We start from the raw sequence: 17,926 nt of genomic DNA, 5'->3' as shown, positions 1-17,926 counted from the left end.
TTCTATTTTTAGCTCTATTTCTGTGTGTTGACATCATGCTTCTAAAATAATGCTTTCTTGGAGATTCTTGCACAAACTCACATAAATTACGGTTTTAACCCTAAAATGTGTTTTTTTATATATTTTTGAATTCCTGGCATTTATTTAGGATTTAGACTTTTGATGTCTTCTAGAACCTATAGTCGATTTTTATGGCAAACAATTTTGTAGAATATTTAGATTTGCTACGATCCCGTTTAAAGGAAGGCTTTAGTCATTTTTTCAAAAAAGGCCCAAAAAGACCCATTTGTTGACTCGACTGAGGGTTAACATTGTTAAGTGAAATAATCCTGGTATTTTTATCTGCAATATTGCCGAAGACACTATATACCTAAAATCAACGGGTTCCGAGGAATCTGATTTCGAAAATTAAAAAAAATGTTGAAGAGGGGGGAATTTGCCTCCCCTTTATTTGAGTTACTCTGCCTCTGTAAATTTTCAAAACGCCGATGCAAGTATTTTCTATTTTTAGCTCTATTTCTGTGTGTTGACATCATTCTTGCACAAACTCACATAAATTACGGTTTTTACCATAAAATGTATTTTTTTATATATATTTTTGAATTCCTGGAGTTTAGGTAGGATTTAGACTTTTAATGTCTTCTAGAAACTCTAGTAGAATTTTATGGCAAACAATTTTGTAGAGCATTTTGATTTGCTACGATCCCGTTTAAAGGGAGTTTTTAGCCATATTTTCAAAAAAGGCCCAAAAAGACCGCTTTGTTGACTCGCCTGAGGGTTAAATTTTATAACTTACATAATCCTGGTATTTTTATCTGCAATATTGCCGAAGACACTATTTACCTAAAATCAAGGAATTCCGAGGAATCTTAATCTGAAAATTTCTAAAAGTGTGGAAGGAAGGAACTTGCCTCCCCTCTATTTTGGGTTACTCTGCCTTGGTAAATTTTCAAAACGCCGATGCAAGTGTCTTCTATTTTTAGCTCTATTTCTGTGTTCGAGATCGTGCTTCTAAAATAGTGCTTTATTGGAGATTCTTGCACAAACTCACATAAAGTACGGCTTTAACCCTAAATGTGTTTTTTTATATATTTTTGAATTCCCGGCGTTTAGGTAGGATTTAGACTTTTGATGTCTTCTAGGACCTATTATAGAATTTTATGACAAATAATTTTGTAGAATCTTTTGATTTGCTACGACCCCGTTTAAAGGGAGTTTTTAGCCATATTTTCAAAAAAGTACCAAAAAAACCCCTTTGGTGACTCGCCTGAGGGTTAAAATTATTAAGAAAAAAAATCCTGGCACTTTTGTCTGCAATATTGTCGAAGACACTATTTACATAAAATCAACGGATTCCGAGGAATCTTAATCTGAAAATTTCTAAATGTGTGGATAAGGGGAGAACTTGCCTCCCCTCTATTTATGTTGCTCTGCGATATAAACTTCTAAGACCCCGATACACGTGTCTTCGATTTTTACCTCTACTTTCATAATCTGCCGGATTTTCCCTGTAAATATTGAAAAAATTGAAAAGTCTTAACATTAATGTCTCTCCCGTTCTTCCTCTCTCTCTCGCTCTCTCTTTCTCTCTGAATATTTAATTCAATACAAATTCATATTTTTTTTATAAAAAATCATGGCATTTAATATTTTTATTTATCTCTTGGATCTAAATTATTTCTTTTTTTTTCATTCTTACAACCTAGAAGACTCTCTCAGCTTACGAACTAAACTTAATGTTATGAACTTAAATCAAATAATTAATTATTTAATAAAAAATAATAAACAAACAATGAAATAATAAACACATGACACTATAGATGGCAGTGACAGATGGGTGGGACAGATTTTAAGATAACCTAATTTCAATATTTTTTTTTGGTATACAGAGATTCTCACATCTAGCTAATATGGTACATCCAGATCACTTGAAGCACACCGGCCCGACCTTGAAACCAAAGGCTTGATTCTCTCGGGCATAGTCGAGGGGCAGGAAATCATTGATGGGCAAATAATTCAAACGTTTGGTGTTGACCAACAAAATTGTGGAGCCCGTGGCATGGGTGTTCTGCAATGGAAAACAAATTATTAATTCGGAATTCCTTTGTTTAAACTATCCATGTTTACTTACCGCACATTCATCTTTCACCACCTGCACCGTTACGCCCCTACTCTCCCGGCCAATTTCCATTTCATTGTCACCCAAAAATGTCAGGGACTTTTCATAGTTATTTCCCGCCCTATCATGCCATGCCACCGAATTTCGACAATAATAGGTGAAATTTTGCACAGCTTCGGAATAGGACATTTTCAAAAAGGTTAACTGTACCGTACCCACTCCATCATAGGTTATTTTCGAACCACCCGGAATTTTCGAGAACCATTGTTTATCGCCAGCATATTTCCATGGCACCAAAGGCATTTCCGCTGTATGGACATCAGGATACAGACAGGTCTCTCCATTATTGGTCATATTACAAAAAACATGGATGGCATCATCCGGCATGCCACCATTTGGATCGATCCAATACCAATCGTTCTCAAAGTGAGGATGGGCAAAATGCAAATCTTTACAGGTACGCCCTGGATTCTCCTGAGTTCCCGTTGGCTTTCTTATCTTGTCCATCTCCTGGCGTATCGAATAGATGGCATTGTACATATCGACAATTTTATCACTGGCCTCAGTGACCTGATCCTGCTTTTGCTTCTTCTTTTTACGTTTGAGTTTCTTTGGCTCTTCAGGGGTTCTCTGTTGTGGCACTGCCCCCATCAATTCATTCAAATCATCATCATCCTCGGCGAAGGCCGCCATATCCACATCTCGCCGGCGTCTCGTCTCAGCCTTGGTATTGGAGTACTGCTGCATTTGGAACAGCAATTCAGGGGGAATCATTGGAGCCTCTGCCGGTGCTCCTGGTGCTCCAGGAGGACCAGGTGGTCCCATTTCTCCTCTATCTCCAGCACGTCCATCCACACCCTTGGGTCCCATGGGACCATGCATGCCAGGCTGGCCAGGAGGACCATCATTGCCCTTGGGGCCAACTAGACCTCTTGGTCCAGGATCGCCTTTTAGGCCTTCTGGACCTTGTGGTCCCCTTGGACCTCTATCGCCCTTTTCACCTTGTTCTCCCTTCATGCCAGCCATGCCCAATTCACCTCTATGGCCCTTGGGACCTCTTCGGCCTCGATCACCTTTAGGACCCGTGGGTCCTGGCAAACCAATTTGTCCTTCCTTGCCCATTGGACCCACCGCACCGGGGGCCCCTGTTTCTCCCACAAGACCTTGTGGTCCTCTTTTGCCAGCAGGACCTTGTAAGCCAGCCGGACCGGGAGGACCCGACATGCCAATGGGGCCAACTGGGCCCAAATCACCTTTATCTCCTTTTTCGCCCTGTACACCGGCGGGGCCTTGCATACCGGCAGGACCCTCGGGGCCTTGTTTGCCTGGTGGGCCAGTCTCACCCATTCTACCCTCGGGACCTTGTTCGCCTGGAGGACCCGGTTCACCTGGTTTGCCATCTTCACCTTCGGGACCCACATCACCTTTGGGGCCAATAAGACCTGGCTCTCCTCTTGCTCCTGGGAAACCTCTGGGGCCCATTTCACCCTTTGGACCCTCAACGCCTTGTATACCCGGTTTGCCAGGTGCTCCTATTGGACCGGATTTTCCCTCTTCTCCCTTGGGACCAATAACACCTTTCTCGCCTGGCCGGCCCATGGGACCAACGGGACCAGGAGCGCCAGGCGGACCATCCGCACCCGTCAAACCTGGAGAACCACGGGGGCCGGGTTTGCCCTGGTGACCATGGATACCTGCAACAGAACCATTCCTTAGTAAATAGTTCCCAAATTGTATCTCTCCTTACTCACCCTTGGGCCCTCTTCGGCCTTGTTCGCCCGGTGGTCCAGGTGGACCTACAGGACCCATTAGACCATCATCTCCACGTTCTCCCTTGAGACCAGCGGGGCCAGGCAAACCTTGAAGACCTGGTTTTCCTGGCAATCCTTGAATACCCGGTTGGCCATCCTCGCCCTTGATACCTCTGTGGCCTTGGTCACCTGGTGGGCCTTTTTCTCCCGGGGAACCTGGGGTGCCTGGTTCTCCTCTTGGTCCCTGGGGACCGGCTGGACCAGCGGGACCCTGTAACAAATTTTTTTTTAGATTTCTTTCAATTTTTTTTCCTTCCATAACTCACCGTTTCACCTTGATTACCCTTCAGACCTTTCTCTCCCGGCATGCCAGCATCACCCTTATCACCATCATCACCCGGTGTGCCAGTGGGACCTGGGGGTCCTGGTAAACCTCTTAAGCCTGGTGTTCCATCCCGTCCAATGGGACCAATTGGGCCCTTTTCTCCCACCTCTCCTTTAGCTCCAGGTGCTCCGGGATTTCCAGGCGCCCCAGTATGTCCGGGTGGTCCCTGGGGACCCATTTGCCCAGGGGCACCATCTTGACCTTTGTCACCTCTCAGACCGGGTGGACCCATTACACCTTGTTCACCCTTCAAGCCAGGCAAACCGGGTTGTCCTTGATGTCCTCGCTCTCCCGGGAAACCAGGCAAGCCTGTGGGGCCCTGTGGTCCAGGATTGCCGGTGGGACCTGGTGGCCCGGCGGGTCCTTCCTTTCCGGATTCGCCAGGCAAACCAGGTTCACCGGGCTGACCCGGCAAACCAGGAATACCAGCCTCACCCATGGGACCCATTTCTCCGGGAGCACCTCGCGGACCAATTACGCCAGCCTCACCCATAGGACCTGGTTTTCCGGGTTCACCCTGTAAAATTAAATGTTTTATTGTTGTTCTTGTTGTTGTTGCGATTTTAAAAGTCCGCTTACCGGTTGACCTCTTTCTCCTGGAGGGCCTGCGGGACCAGGTTTTCCATCTGCGCCTGGACTACCAGGCATACCAATAAATCCCCTTGGACCTTCAGCACCTTGTGGACCTCTTTCTCCCTGGGGTCCTGGTGGGCCAGGTTGACCGGAATCACCCTTGGGCCCTGGATTGCCATCACTGCCTCGTCTACCACGTGAACCTCTAAAACCTCTGGGTCCCATTTCACCTCTGGCACCCTGGGGACCTTGGAGACCACGTTCTCCCTTGATACCTACGGGGCCAGCTGCACCTGTGGCTCCTTTATCACCTTTGTCACCCGATGGTCCAGGATAACCTTGGAAACCCTGGGGACCTTGTTTGCCTTTTTCACCTGGCAGACCTGGAGGGCCAGTTTCTCCACGCGGACCTTCAAAACCTTTTGGTCCCTCAGGGCCTTCGGGTCCTGGAGCACCTGCCAAACCTGCTGGTCCCCGCTCACCAGGTGGACCCATTTCACCCTTTTCACCATCCATTCCACGATCACCGGTATCGCCCTTATCACCTTGAGGGCCACGGGGTCCTTCATCACCTTTGGAGCCTCGTGGTCCGGGAAAACCTACTGGACCCTGGGGACCTTGTACCCCTTGATCACCTTTATGTCCGGGTGGGCCTGGCAGCCCAGGAACACCGGGAGATCCATCTGCACCGGGTAGGCCTGGTAAACCCGGTTTGCCGCTGGGGCCTGGTATACCTGAGGGGCCAGTTTTACCTTGGGGTCCAGGGGAGCCGGGTGGACCTGATGGTCCTTGTTGACCTGGAGCTCCTGGTTGGCCGGTGGGACCGGTATTGCCTTTAGGCCCAGCAGGACCTTCGTTGCCTTGGGGTCCGGGATTGCCGGTGGGCCCTGGAAAACCACGAGGTCCGGGGAAGCCACGGGGCCCCTAAAAGAAGGAGGTTATAATTTTTTTTTTTTTTTTTTTTTTTTTTTTTTTAATTCGCCTAACTTACCAATTCACCTGGTAGACCAGGCAATCCTGGTGGTCCATCCTCTCCAGGATGTCCCTCGACACCTTGCTGGCCCTTTTCTCCCCTCTGACCGGGTGATCCACGATGACCTTTTTCGCCCGGTATACCCATGGGACCCATTGGCCCAACTTCTCCCTTTATGCCTTGGGGACCTTGAGGTCCACGTTCTCCATCACGGCCCGAACGACCACGTCTGCCCTCTCGCCCCTGAGGACCTGTGGGTCCACGTAGACCCCGCAAACCCTGTCGCAAATAAATGTTCTAAATGAAATTCACTAATTTGATGGCAGGGTCAAATGCAAGACTTACAGGTTCGCCAGCATCACCGGGTTCACCTTTCTGGCCCCTGGGACCAGGAGCGCCAGGAGGACCGGGAGGTCCTGTCAAACCCATGGGACCTTCAGGACCGCGCAGAGCCATCTAAGGAAATAGAAAAATAGGAAATTTTGGGTTAAAGATTTCCGGAAAGCGTAATTCGAAACTTGGACCCACCATGTGTTGGGAAATCATTTGCCTAAGGAGCTCGGCTTGGTTGTCAGGACCCTTTTCATTGCCATTGTTGAGAGTCTGAAAATTGAAAGGGAAGGTTAGAAGAAAGCAGCTTTCAAAAGGCACTGAGACTTACCGGCACCACAAAAACATGACCCGGTGGACCTTGTATACCATCCGTACCGGACAAGCCATCCCTACCGGCTTCCCCTTTGGGTCCTCTTTCACCCGGTGGTCCGGGCACACCAGTATAACCTCTGGGTCCGGGATAACATGGCTGGCCTCCTGTTTCGTAAGGTCTCCCAACCGCTGAGCCATTCGAATTCATTGTCAGCCATGGATCGGTGAAACCCATGTCAAATATTTCGGACATATTTTCCCCAGCAGATTCCTTCGAATTTTTTGTCGTTTTATTTTTCTTTTTCGGATTTTTCGCTGATGTTCCATTTTTAGCCGGTAGCTGTTCTGCATCCAATTCCTGGGAGTTCAGTTCTGGTTCTTTGTCTGCCGAATTCATAAGGGAGCCCAAATCCAAGTTCAGCGAGCCTTCCCCGTTTGCACCTGACATTTGCAATTGGGTAGCTCCTCCTGGACCTTCGGCATTTGTGGCAAAAGTTTGTAGATTTATTTCAGTAACTATTGGACCCTCAATTCGAGGGCCGGCTGTACCCATGGAACCACCTCCAGATATTTGGACTCTTCCTCCCCCAGAATTGCTGGAAATACCATGCAGGCCTGCTCCACCTCCAACGCTTGAGATGTGAAGACTTCCCCCACCCACTTCCAAGGCATTAAGGGCACCATCAATACCACCACCTGATACACCACCACCAATACTACCTCCACCTCCGGAGGAGAAACTGCTACTAGAGCTCGAGGATGTAATATAACCCGGAGCCGACAACAGAAATTCATTCAATTCCGCACCTCCCAATCCAAAGGCATCAAAACCCTCCAAACATTCCGGTACATATTTCGTACACAAATCATAACCCGCCTGGGGCGTATCCCAAATCGACATCATTTGTACGTCACCAATAAAGAAGCCATCATCATTGCTCATCTGGACACCCGTCAAAATCAAACCATTCGTGGCTATCGTACTGCCCAGCGAACGTTCAATGCGTCGCGTCACCTGTTTCGTACAATCCAAGTTCAGGGTCGCCGAAGTACCCTTAACGCTCAGCCCTATGCGATGCCATTCATTGTCATCGATGCCAATGCCGAAATTAATGTCGTTATGTTGATTAAATCCCGCATCGTTTTGTTCATAGCCCAGCTTAATTTCCGGGCCAATGCTCAGCGACAGAACCTCTTCACTCTCGTCCGAGTAAATCGTAAATATCGGTGCCTTCGTTTGATTCGATCGTTCGTTACGCAATGCCAAGACTATGGAGAAATCGGATGGGAAACCATCGGGAAATACACTAGAGGTTTGCACGGTCAGTATGGCATCCTTGGTAATGCTGTAAGCCGGCGAGTTGTGCACCTGATAGGCGTTCTTCTCATCGCCGCAAATACCCGGAACAGCTTTAATGCCCGGCGGCAGGTCAGGCAAACCAAATTCCTTTATTAGATCGACATATTTCTCTGAAAGAAAAAAGAATGGAGAAATAAATTATTAATTTTTAAAACCCGAACCCACGTCCTCTGCCAAGGTCAAGGTCATGGACATGGCATCTCAATCGCCAAATAATAGGGCTTGGATATTTTTGAAGATTTTTCTATACTCTTAACCATATGGCTAGAGAGGGTATACATACTTGTCATCTAATCGAAATAACAATCTTAGACCCTAAGTCTCTTTGGACCAAATCCGTTTCAGGACATTTGGAGTCAATCTAGCGATGTTCGTCCGACTGTCCAGCCGTCCATCTGTCAGTCTGCTGGCTGCTGAAAATACCATAACTCTCGAAGAGGGTATCCAATTTGATTCAAACGTCGTACATCGTAATATTATTATCAAACTTATATCAAGTTCGGAGATGGGCAATATCGGGCCACTCCTTCTGGTACCTCCCCCACAAAAGGGCGAAATTTTCAAAATTGCATATTTTACTGCACAGAGAACGAAAGGATAATCCGATTTGGTTTCAACTTTGCAAATTCTAATATTTGCATCAGTGCTAGGTTATGTGCCAAAATGGACAAAATCGGTCCACTCCATCTGGTACCTCCCCACAAAGGGTCAAAATTTTGAATAATTATAACTCCTATAAAATGTGATGTAAGAGTCCGATTATTTTCAAATTACACACCTCACAATATTTTTATTAGCCCAAGGTCTGGTGTGAAGATGGAATATATCGGTCCGCTCCTTCTGGTACCTTCCCCACAATGGGTCGAAATTTAAACAAAAATATTTTTTTGCACAGAAAAAGAAAGGATAGCCCGATTTTGCTCCAACTTTGCAAATCCTAATATTCCCATCAGTATTAGGTCATGTGCGAAAATGGACAAGATCTGTCCTCTCCATTAAGTATCTCCCCCACAAAGGGTCAAAATTTTGAATAATTATAAATCTGATAAAATGTGATGTATGTGTCCGATTGTCTTCAAATTACACACATCCAAATATTTTCATTAAACCAAGGTCTGGCATAAATATGGAGTATATCGCTCTACTCCTTCTGCTACCTCCCCCAAAAAGGGTCAAAATTTTGAATATTCATGAAGCTTATAAAACACAAAATCAACATCCGATTTCAATCAAAATTGGCACATCTCAATATTTTCATCAACACAAGATCTGTCGTAAAGATGGTAGAGATCGGATCATTTCTTCTGGTACCTCCCCCACAAAGGGTCAAAACTTCGAATAACTAAAACGATCATAAAATCCGAAATAAGCATGCGGTTCTCTTCAAATTACACACATCACAATATTTTAAATAATACAAGATCCGGTGTGAAGATGGAATATATCGGCGCACTCCTTCTGGTACCTCCCCCACAAAAGGTCGAATTTTCGAATATTCATGGAGCTCATAAAACACAAAATTAACATACGATTCCGTTCAGACTTGGTACATCTGAACATTTCCATCAACACACCATGTGTTATAAAGACGATGGAGATCGGACCATTTCTTCTGGTACCTACCCCACAAAGGGTCAAAATTTAGAATATTCATGAAGCTTATTTTTCACGGAATAAACATCCGATTCCATTCAGACTTGGCACATCTCAATATTTTCATCAACACAAGATGGTACAGATCGGACCATTTCTTCTGGTACCTCCCCCACAAAGGGTCAAAACTTCGAATAACCAAAACGATCATAAATCCGAAATATGCATCCGGTTCTCTTCATATTTCACACATCACAATATTTTTATTAACCCAAGGTATGGTCAGATGGGATATATATCGGCCAACTCCTTCTGATATCGACCCCCCCCCCACAAAGGGTCAAAATTTTGAGTATCCATGAAGCTCATAAAACGCGAAATTTACATCCGGAGGTAAGAAACCTTCACAAAGGTATTTTATATAAGTATAATATAAATTTATAGATTTCAAAAAAAACCGAAATTTAATTTTTGTAGGCAGATCGATTAGAAAGTACGACCAAGACCGTCGAAATAACTAAAATCTGAGGATATCTCAATATAAGGGCTGTACCGAAACGTAGATATTTCTGCAAGTAGCGTTGTAACATATGAAGAACTCAATATACTAAAATGTGGCGAAATAAAATGGAAAATATTAGCCGCAAAAAAACTACTTAAGTCCGATTTTAAGTAGTTTTTAGTAGTAATATAGGGACAATAACAACATATGATTTTTGAATTAATTCAAAACTCTTTATAAATGTTTAAAAATTTATATTCAATATTGCAAAATATTTCAAGACACATTGGGTCACATTGTGTATTGTCAAGGTCATATAAATTATTTCAAAAAATTTTGATATAAGAACCCGAAATATTTTTGGGGTTTTGATCTACGAACCTTGTACCCATGTATCAACTTGGACCTTTCCACAACCCAGTAGAGAGAAAGTACCGTAAAAATATAAAAAAATTGCATCGAATTCGAAAAAAGCGAAAATTTGTCAAAGATAAAAATGGATTTTTATACGCCAAAATTAATTATATCTTTTTAGGGTAAATGTTTAGAATACAAATTTCTTTTGTTCAGAGACTTACACTAAAATTTGATTTAGAATATTTCTTTCTTCGGTACCTTCTCCAAAAAATGAGGTTTTAAGGGAGATTTTAGTCTTGAATGGAAACATGTTAAATTGGCAGTAAGAAACGAAAAAGCATAATTTTCACTTGTAATACCTAAATTTCGAATGTAATTTTCTTGAAAACTATTATATCTAGAAATAAGGTTAATTCTGAGATTTATAGTGAAATTTTGTGTAGAATATTTCTTCTTCGGACACATTCTGACTAAAACGAAGTATTATGTTACTTTCAGGCATCAATACGAAAAAACGCCGAAGAAAAATTGATATAAAACGTAGCAAATATTTTCGCATTTTTTTCGAAAACATTGAGGTAAATATTTTCTTGATATCTCATGGAAATAGAGATTTCTTTTCTTAGGCAACTTATAGTGAAATTTGATAATGAATAATTTTGTCTCTGACGCTTTCTCCCAAAAATGAGGTTTTAAGGGAGATTTCGATCTTAGAATGGAAACATGTTAAATTGGCAGTAAGAAACGTAAATACATAATTTTCATTTGCAGTACATACAATTCGAATGAAATTTTCTTCAAAACTATCAAACCTACAAATAAGGTTTATTCTGAGATTTATAGTGAAATTTTGTGTAGAATATTTCTTCTTTGGACACATTCTGCCTAAAACGAAGTCTTATGTTACTTTCAGGCATCAATACGAAAAAACTCCGAGGAAAAATTGATATAAAAACGTAGGAAATTCACTTTCACATTTTTCGGAAACATTGATGCAAATATTTTCTTGATATCTCATGCAAATAGAGATTTCTTTTCCTTGGTGACTTATAGTGAAATTTTAAGATGATTAAGTTTTTCTTTGACATTTTCGCCAAAAAATGAGGTTTTAAGGGTGATTTCGATCTTAGAATGGAAACATGTTAAATTGTCAGTAAGAAACGTAAAAACATAATTTTCACTTGTGGTACATACAATTCAAATGTAATTTTCAGGATAACTATTAAACCTAGAAATAAGGTTTATTCTGAAGTTTATAGTGAAATTTTGTATAGAATAATTTATCTTTTGACAATTTTTGTCTAAAATGAAATTTCATATTACTTTCAGGTATCAACTCGAAAAAAGTCGGAGGAAACTTTATCAATAAATTGGGAAATATTAGCACATTTTTATTGACAGCATTGAGGCAAATATTTTCTTGATATCTCATGGAAATAAAGATTTCTTTTCTTAGGCAACTTATAGTGAAATTTGATAATGAATAAGTTTGTCTTTGACACTTTGCCGAAAAAATGAGGTTTTAAGGGAGATTTTGATCTTAAAATGGAAACATGTTAAATTGGCAGTAAGAAACGTAAAAACATAATTTTCATTTGTGAAATATAAATTTTAAATGCAATTTTCTTGAAAACTATTAAATCTAGAAATAAGGTTTATTCTGAGATTTGTAGTGAAATTGTGTGTAGAATATTTCTTCTTTTGATCATTTTTGTCTAAAATGAAATTTCATGTTATTTTCAGGCGCCAACTCGAAAAAAGTCCGAGGAAACTTAATCGATAAATTGGCAAATATTAGCACATTTTTATTGACAACATTGAGACAAATATTTTCTTGATATTTAATCGAAATAGAGATTGCTGTTCTTTGGTGACTTATAGTAAAATTTGATAATTAATAAGTTTGTCTTTGACATTTTCCCCGGAAAATTAGATTTTAAGGGAGATTTTGATCTTAGAATGGAAACATGTTAAATTGGCAATAAGAAACGTAAAAACATAATTTTCACTTGTAGTACCTAAATTTCGGATGTAATTTTCTTGAAAACTATTATATCTAGAAATAAGGTTAATTCTGAGATTTATAGTGAAATTTTGTGTAGAATATTTCTTCTTCGGACATATTCTGACTAAAATGAAGTATTATGTTACTTTCAGGAGTCAACACGAAAAAAGTCTGAGGAAAAATTGGTCAAACAAATTAAGGAATATTTCCCGATTATTTTGGAAACATTGATTCAAATATTTTCTTGATATCCCATGAAAATAGAGATTTCTTTTCTTAGGCAATTTATAGGGAAATTTGATAATGAATAAGATTGTCTTTAACACTTTTCCCCAAAAATGTGGTTTTAAGGGAGATTTTGATCTTAGAATGGAAACATGTTAAATTGGCAGTAAGAAACGTAAAAACAAAATTTTCACTTGTAGTACATACAATTCGAATGTAATTTTCTGGAAAAGTATTAAATCTAGAAATAAGGTTAATTCTGAGATTTATAGTGAAATTTTGTGTAGAATATTTCTTCTTTGGGCACATTTTGTCTAAAACGAAGCCTTATGTTACTTTCAGGCATAAATACGAAAAAACTCCGAGGAAAAATTGATTAAACAAATTAATCAATATTTTCCAATTATTTTGGAAACATTGATGATAATATTTTCTTGACATTTCATGAAAATAGAGATTTCTTTTCTTAGGCAATTTATAGGGAAATTTGATTATGAATAAGATTGTCTTTGACACTTTGCCCAAAAAATGTGGTTTTAAGGGAGATTTTGATATTATAATGGAAACCTGTTAAATTTACACTAAGAAACGTAAAAACATAATTTTCACTTGTAAAACATAAATTTCGAATATAATTTTCATAAAAACTATTGAATCTAGATATATGGTTTATTCTGAAATTTATAGTGAAATTTTGTATAGAATATTTCTTCTTTTGACAATTTTTGTCTAAACTGAAATTTCATGTTACTTTCAGGAGTCAACTCGAAAAAACACCGAGGAAAATTAAAAAAATATATATTTTCGCGTTTTTTTAAATATTGGTCAAAATATTTTCTTGATATCTAATGGAAATAGAGTTTTCTTTTCTTTGCTGAGTTTTGGTGAAATTTGGTGAAGAATATTTTTGTCTTTGACAATATCCTTCAAAAATTATGCTTTGTATGAGTATTGTGTATAAACTCACATAAGGTCTGGGACCTACATTAGAATTTTATGACAATTAAATTTATAGAATATTTTGACTTGCTACGATCCCGTTTAAAGGGAGTAAACACACACTAATTATATTCGTAAGTTTAATACTCTCAGCCATATGGCTAGAGGGGGTATATGTCATTTGATACGGCCAAAAAGTGTCTCATTGAAATAACGATTTTAGAACCTAGGTCTTTTTGGACCAAATCCATTTCAGGACATTTGGAGTCGATCTAAGGGTGTCCATCCGTCGGACCGTCTGGCTGGCTGGTGATGATCCAAACATGGTGCATCGTAGTATTATTATCGAACTTAGATCGAGTTCGGAGATGGGCAATATCGGTGTACTATTTCTGGTACCTCCCTCACAAAAGGTCGAAATTTCCATAGAAAATAATTTACTTCATAGACGAAAAAAGGATCACAGCATTTTTTTTTTCAATTTTTGCAAACCCAATAATTTGTATCAATGCTAGGTCGGGTCCATCAAGTACCTCCCCGCACAAAGGTTCAGCATTTTTAATAATCATAGCTCTTATAAAATGTGAAATAAGAGTTCGATTGGCTTCAAATACCGTACATCGGAATTTTTCTACCAACATAGTCTCTGGTGTGAAGCCGGACCACACCTTCTGGTACCTTCCTCACAACTAAAAATAAAATGTGAAATAAGAGTGCGATTCTCTTCAAATTACAAACATCACAATATTTGTATTAACCCAAGATATGGTTTGATGAAGAAATATATCGGTCCACTCCTTCTGGTACCTCCTTCACAAATGGTCAAAATTTTAAATATCCATGTAGCTCATAACACGCTAAATTAATATTCGATTCCATTCAGACTTAATTTTTCCATCAACACAAGGCATGTTATAAAGATGGTAGACATCGATGGTAGACATCTGCTACCTCCACCACAAAGGGTCAACGATTTGAGAATATTTTTTTCTGTGTTAAATGAAGTATGAAAATGTAATATCCGCTATATCCGATACCTCACGTATATTTCCACATTTTCAAAATTACACATATCTCATACAAAGTAGTCGATATAGTCAAAATCTGTTCCTTTTATATATCTGCACCTTTATGTGGTCATATCGACACCTAAAAAACATTTACTTCTTAAACATGAAAAAAAGTTAACAACCATTGCCTTAATGGAAATCAATTGAAAAAAATGTACGCACTCACCTTCAAATATACAATGTATGTATCTTGACAGGTCTACCCATACATAAACATAAATATATCATCAATTGATATTCATTTGAATGCGTGCTGTCACTGTCTGCCAAGACAAGTCTCAAAGTCTTCAAACTTGGATGTGACGTAGGTAGTGCGTCAAGCAGAAGCTTTAATTTAGCGGTTATATATTCGAATCGAAAAGACAGAAGTAGGTTACAGACATTTTTAGCCCACCATAGTATGGAGGATATATTAGGTTTGCAATTCCGTTTGTAACACCTCGAAATATTCATTTTAGACCCCACAAAAAAACATATATTCTTGACGAGCATAAAATTCTATGCCGATTTAGCGATGTCCGTCCGACTGTCTGTCTGTCTGTCCGTTTGTGGAAATCACCCTAGCTTCCGAACCAATTGAAGTAGATTGATAAAATTTTTCTCAAATGTATATTATGTCTTCAGGACTTTTGGTATTGAAAATGGGTCATGTAGATCCATGTTTTGGTATAGCCTCCATATAACGATACCTCCCGATATTCGGTATTTTGATGATTTTAGCGACATTATTCACCGGAACTATTTTAAATTTGGTATTTGAAGTTCGTAATAAATACTACAGCCTAAGACAGAAAATTGTCTGTGCAGGTCCACGTCTTCGTATAGCCCCCATATAATGGTACCTTCCGGTATTCGGCATTTTGATGATTTAAGCGACATTATTCACCGGAATTGCCTCAATTTTGGTATTTGAAGTTCGTAATAAATACACAGCCTAAGACAGAAAATTGTCTGTGCAGGTCCACGTCTTTGTATAGCTCCAATATAATGGTACCTCCCGATATTCGGTACTTTGATGATTTTAGCGACATTATTCACCGAAATTATTTCTAATTTGGTATTTGAAGTTCGAAATGGATATTACAGTCTAAGACAGAAAATTGTCTCTGCAGGTCCACGTCTTCGTATAGCCCCCATATAACGGTACCTCCCGATATTCGGTATTTTGATGATTTTAGCTACATTATTCGATGCTTTTTTTTAGTTTCGCATTTGAATATTGTAATGTTTATGACAAAATTTACCTATGTAGGTCCATGTCGTCGTATAGACCCTAATATAACAGCTACTTTCGGTATTTTTAAGATTTTATTGAGAATTTTTAACGGATTTTATTATTTTTGAGAAGTGCCAAATTCGTTTCAAATGGTGGAGGGTATGCAAAGTTCGACCCGGCCGATTTTACAGTTTTTTACTTGTTATGATGTGGCTCGACCGAACTTATTGCTTCATTACTTGTTTATTATCAATTTTTCCAAGGTCTCTTACGAGTAACGTAAAATCGCGTTTTCGGCAGAAAGTTCCAAAGAATGAAATATTCTACACAAAAGTTCACTATAAATCTCAGAATAAACCACATATCTAGTTTTGACATATGTTAGGAAAATCACATTCGAAATTAATACATTACATTTGTTTAAGTATTTTTTGTTTAAGTACTTTGCTGCTAATTTAACTCGACTTCATTTCGAGTCCAAATCCTCCTTAATACTTTATTTTTTGGAAAAAGTGTCAAAGACAAACTTATTCATCATCAAATTTCACTATAGGTCTCTAACGAAAAGAAATCTCTATTTCGATTATACATAAAGAAAATAATTATATCAATGTTTTGAAAAAAAAATGCAAAAATATTTGTTTTACATTTCTCACTGCCAAATTAAAATGGTTCAATTCAAAGATCATAATCGCTATTAAAACCTAATTTTTAGGCGAAAGTGTTAAAGACAAACTTGTTCATTATCAAATTTCACTATAAATCACCAAAGCAAATAAATCTCTATTTCCATGAGATATCAAGAATTTAGCGGGATCAATGTTGGCAAAAAAAGAAAATTTTAAATATCTCCCATTTTTCATCCTCTGTCTTTTTTTAAGTTGATGCCTGAAAATAACATGAAATTTAGTTTTACATGAAAAGTGTCAAAAGAAGAAATATTCTACACAACATTTCACTAGAAATCTCAGAATAAACCTTATTTCTAGGTTTAATAGTTTCCAAAAAAACTACATTCGAAAATTATGTACTACAAGTGAAAATCACATTTTTACGTTTTTTTACTGCCAAATTAACATGTTTCTTATTCAAAGATCAAAATCTCCCTTAAAACCTGATTTTTTAGGAAAAGTGACAAAGACAATCTTATTCTTAATCAAATTTCACTATAAGTTGCCAAAGAAATGAAACCTCTATTTCAATTAGATATCAAGAAAATTAATAAATCAATGTGGTCAAAAAAAACGCGAAAATACTTCCAATTTTATTGTTAATTTTCCTTTGTTTTTTTTTTTTTCGTGTTTATGTACGAAAATAACATTAAATTTCATTTTAAGGGAAAGTTGTAAAAGCAAAAATATTCTACACAAATTTTCACTATAAATCTCAGAGTGAACTATATATCTAGGTTAAATAGTTTTCAAGAAAATTACATTCGAAATTTATTTCCTACGAGTACAAATTAAGTTTTCACGTTCCTTACTGCCAATTTAACATGTTTTCCATTCAAAGATCAAAATCTCCCTTAAAATCGAGTTTTTCGTGGAAAATGTCAAAGGCAAAATTATTCATTATCAAATTTCACTATAAATCACCAAAGGAAAGAAGTCTCTTTTCAAGAAAATATTTACATCAATGTTGCCGATAAAAACGTAAAAATAGTTGCCAATTTTTGATATAATTTCCTCTGCCTTTTTTTCGAATTATTGCCTGAAAGTAACATAAAATGTTGTTTTAAACAGAAATGGCCAAAAGTAGAAATAATCTATACAAACTTGCACTATAAATCTCAGAACAAACCTTATTTCTAGGTATAATAGTTTTCAAAAAACATAAAATCCATTGGAAATTTATGTACTAAAGTGAAAATTATATTTTTACGTTTCTTACTGCCAAATTAACATGTTTCCTATTTAAAGATCAAAATCTCCCTTAAAACTTTACTTTTTGGTGATAGTTGTCAAAGGAGGAAATATTCTAGATCAAATTTTAATGTAAGTCTCCGAACAAAACAAATACCTCCAAAGTAGTTATACCTCCGAAGGAACCAAATATTCAGACAAATCGATTGGAAAATATGACCAAAACCCACAGAATAAATAAATTCGGAGCATAGTTAACCATTTATTTAGGGTTTCGACTGTCGAAGTGTTGTAAACGTCATATGAACGTCATAAACTTCTTAAATATTGTATTGAAATCTAGCAAAATTA

General features: G+C 38.7%; 1 protein-coding gene across 3 annotated transcripts in view; it reads right to left on the bottom strand.

Moving 5' to 3' along the window:
* Window positions 1-1,643: 1,643 nt before the first annotated feature.
* Window positions 1,644-17,926, bottom strand: part of LOC101898911 (collagen alpha-2(XI) chain) — a 30,687-nt gene continuing 14,404 nt past the window's right edge. For 2 of the 3 annotated variants that reach the window (XM_059129994.1, XM_059129995.1), the window contains exons 3-11: window positions 6,463-7,916; window positions 6,330-6,404; window positions 6,147-6,257; window positions 5,820-6,098; window positions 4,835-5,752; window positions 4,197-4,772; window positions 3,871-4,141; window positions 2,132-3,813; window positions 1,644-2,068 (exon numbers count right to left, since the gene is read on the bottom strand). In XM_059129994.1, the coding sequence (XP_058985977.1) occupies window positions 1,925-2,068; window positions 2,132-3,813; window positions 3,871-4,141; window positions 4,197-4,772; window positions 4,835-5,752; window positions 5,820-6,098; window positions 6,147-6,257; window positions 6,330-6,404; window positions 6,463-7,916 (5,510 nt within the window). In that variant the 3' untranslated portion in view covers window positions 1,644-1,924. The remainder of the gene's footprint in view (window positions 2,069-2,131; window positions 3,814-3,870; window positions 4,142-4,196; window positions 4,773-4,834; window positions 5,753-5,819; window positions 6,099-6,146; window positions 6,258-6,329; window positions 6,405-6,462; window positions 7,917-17,926) is intronic. The other variant, XM_059129996.1, reaches the window with a different exon arrangement.

The sequence above is a fragment of the Musca domestica genome, unplaced genomic scaffold (genome assembly GCF_030504385.1).
Source record: "Musca domestica strain aabys unplaced genomic scaffold, Musca_domestica.polishedcontigs.V.1.1 7, whole genome shotgun sequence".
Classification (NCBI taxonomy): Eukaryota; Metazoa; Arthropoda; class Insecta; order Diptera; family Muscidae; genus Musca; species Musca domestica.
This window is presented reverse-complemented; position numbering and strand designations above follow the sequence as displayed.